Genomic DNA, 2,685 nt, shown 5'->3' on the forward strand with positions numbered 1-2,685 from the left:
CCAGGAGTTTGATGCCACAAGTGATCAGAGGTGTTGGGAGGATTTTATGTCAGGTGACTGGGCCTGGGACAAAGCAGTATGTACTGGGTTTGTCTCGATGTAGGTCCTACCAATCTCATACTTCTAGGACAAGATTATCAGCAGTAACCCATTGGCAGCCAGAGCAACATTGGTTCCCATCATCCTTGGCAGTGACAAGACCACTGTTTCTGTTGCAACTGGGCAAATGGATTACTACCTGCTGTCACACACCAAAGGTGTTTGGTGAGGTGGACATGGATACAGCTGATGAATGGAGATGAAGACCATAGCCCTCATGTGAAGAAGGACAGCCAGGAATGTCAGCAGTCATCCCTCACACAAGAACAAGTCATCAGTGCCAGCGAACAAGAAAGGGAGTGAGTTAAGTGCTGGCTAAAATTCTTAAGTGCCTGTGTACAGCATTCTGGTTTTTGACATATCTCTGCCATTTCTGCAGATACTGAGACCATTCCCACACTTGCTTGTAGTGCTCAGCCACGCAATCTTACCTTCCAAAATTGGAAAGGATTTGCACACTCCACACATTTCTACAGCACTCCCTCCAAAAGATGCTCATTTTGCTAAATTCTTCTGATATGGCCACCTCTACATCAATCATTTTGCTTGTCCCCTTTGCTAGGGACCATGGCTACATATATCTACCAGGAGTTCCTACCAGCTTCCATCCTGAAGCATCCTGGTACATCCCACCCTTGTCTGTGCCCTCTCAGCCCATCCAGCTTGGACAGCATGTTCTTTTTGTCAGTATGACCTCTAGGAGGATGTTCTTTGGTCGCCTCAGGTCTGTCATTTGCTTGGAAAGGTCTTATGTGGTCATTTCAGTCTCTCCAGTCCAAGAAGCATATGGATCCTTCCTCCCTGCTCCCTGCAATGTCTTCATACTGGTCTTGTCCATCATTCTTCCAAGATTGTGACAGCTACAGTATAATCTACTGTTCTCCACTCTCCCGATTGCATCCATGATGAGTATGATGTACATCTTGCCTCCTTGTTGCAAGATACAGCAGAAGACACTCCCCCTTCATCCTCTCTTCCAACAGAGCCTCATTCATGAAGTTTTTATTTGCTTCACTGAGAGGATGGTTTGGGGGGGAAGGCTGCAATCCCCTATGCTCCTGTCACCCCACAGACCCCCAAAGCTGGACCCCTGTTGACATCTGACTCACCCTGTCCACTTTTGGATGTACTATATCAGCATCAGATCAGCGCTGCCTCTCTGTCATCCCACCTTGGCCTAGAAGCAATCTCTTTGAGATGTGACATGCACAGCCTCCCCCTAATGTGATTCCAGTGCACTTTCCCAGTTCCTGACATCACTTGACTCATACTTTGACATTCTGACTGTCTTTGACTCACCTATTGCCAATACTTACCAATCTTTTGACTTTGCTTACTGATTCTTCACTTTTTGGCTTGCTAATCCCTTACCAATGCTTACCAATGCTTTCCAAGATGATTACCCATCACTTACATTCCTTACTCATCAGTTACCAATCACTTACCAAGTGTTTGCCACCTTGTTTTCCAAGGGCAACACCCCTGTACTGTATATAAATCACTGTACTTAGATAGAAAAAAAAAAGAAGACATCAGAGAGCCCCTCTTGCTTGCATTTTATCATCACTCAGTAATTCATTCAGCAGCTTCAATAGTTGAGACTTTATTAAGGGTCTAACTATCATCTACTTTGCTTATCCTTGTCTATCATCAATATACTTCACTCCAAGCCCTCCCTGAGCTTGGTGCAGCTTAGGACATTGAATTAAGCCACCATCCATCCTTCTGTAGGCTGACAGCAGTCTACCCTATTGCTTTCTATTGCATTCTTGCTCCCTCTTTGTCAGGAGCACCCCCACCCCTCAGCACTCGTCCTTGAGTGTTGTAGCTTGCAAAAAACCACCCAAATCAAAGGTTCTACCATCGAGGTACTGCATAGGCACACCACCACTCGCTCTTTTTGTCTTTTGTGTTGGTTTTGGTTGGTTTTCACCACTGAACCACACTTTGACTCACAACAGGGGCCTTCATTCCTCCACAGAGAGGAACAACATATATGTTTGTGACACATGCCATGGAGGCCACTCACATCACTGGGTGCATAGAACATTGAGGATGCAGAGTTGTAAACACAGACAGATCCATCATAAAAGGGATATTCACCCAAGGGGACATCTTCTGGATCATGATTGTCATGCTGAAGCTGCAATTGAAGAAAATGGCACAAGATATTGAGGAGCTGGGGTATGTTGAGTTCAGTTGCTAGGTCCCTCATATTCCTCACACACATACATTCTATGATCAACAGATTAGAATTCATATGCATGAAGCTATGAGCAAAGGCATATGGTAGGTCCAGGCCAACAATACATGGACCTCAACTGACATAGGAGAGTCATCCATATCACCTGCATCTTCTTCAAAACTTGCTGTGGGTTCATCAGCACTGTCTTCACAGTCCTGATTGTTTGATATGTCATGGTCAGTCTCATTATGAGTCTCATTACAATATTGTTCTAGAATACAGTCAGCATCAAGAACAATGTCTAAGAAAAATGCTCAACCTAGAGTTCCAAGCACATGTGACAGGCAAGTCCCTCTCAACATGCCACATTTTTCAAAGTCTGCACATGCTGCAGCAAATTT

The 2,685-nt window shown here is 44.8% G+C and overlaps 1 protein-coding gene across 1 annotated transcript; it reads right to left on the reverse strand.

Moving 5' to 3' along the window:
- Window positions 1-2,059: 2,059 nt before the first annotated feature.
- Window positions 2,060-2,320, reverse strand: F5J12DRAFT_698885 (uncharacterized protein; the record flags this gene model as incomplete). Its single annotated transcript, XM_051740473.1, has 1 exon — window positions 2,060-2,320. A coding segment is annotated over one exon (261 nt), but the record flags the coding sequence as incomplete, so codon positions are not given.
- Window positions 2,321-2,685: the final 365 nt, after the last annotated feature.

Source organism: Pisolithus orientalis (assembly GCF_024613125.1).
Source record: "Pisolithus orientalis strain OTSU chromosome Unknown F5J12scaffold_397, whole genome shotgun sequence".
In the NCBI taxonomy this organism is placed as follows: Eukaryota; Fungi; Basidiomycota; class Agaricomycetes; order Boletales; family Pisolithaceae; genus Pisolithus; species Pisolithus orientalis.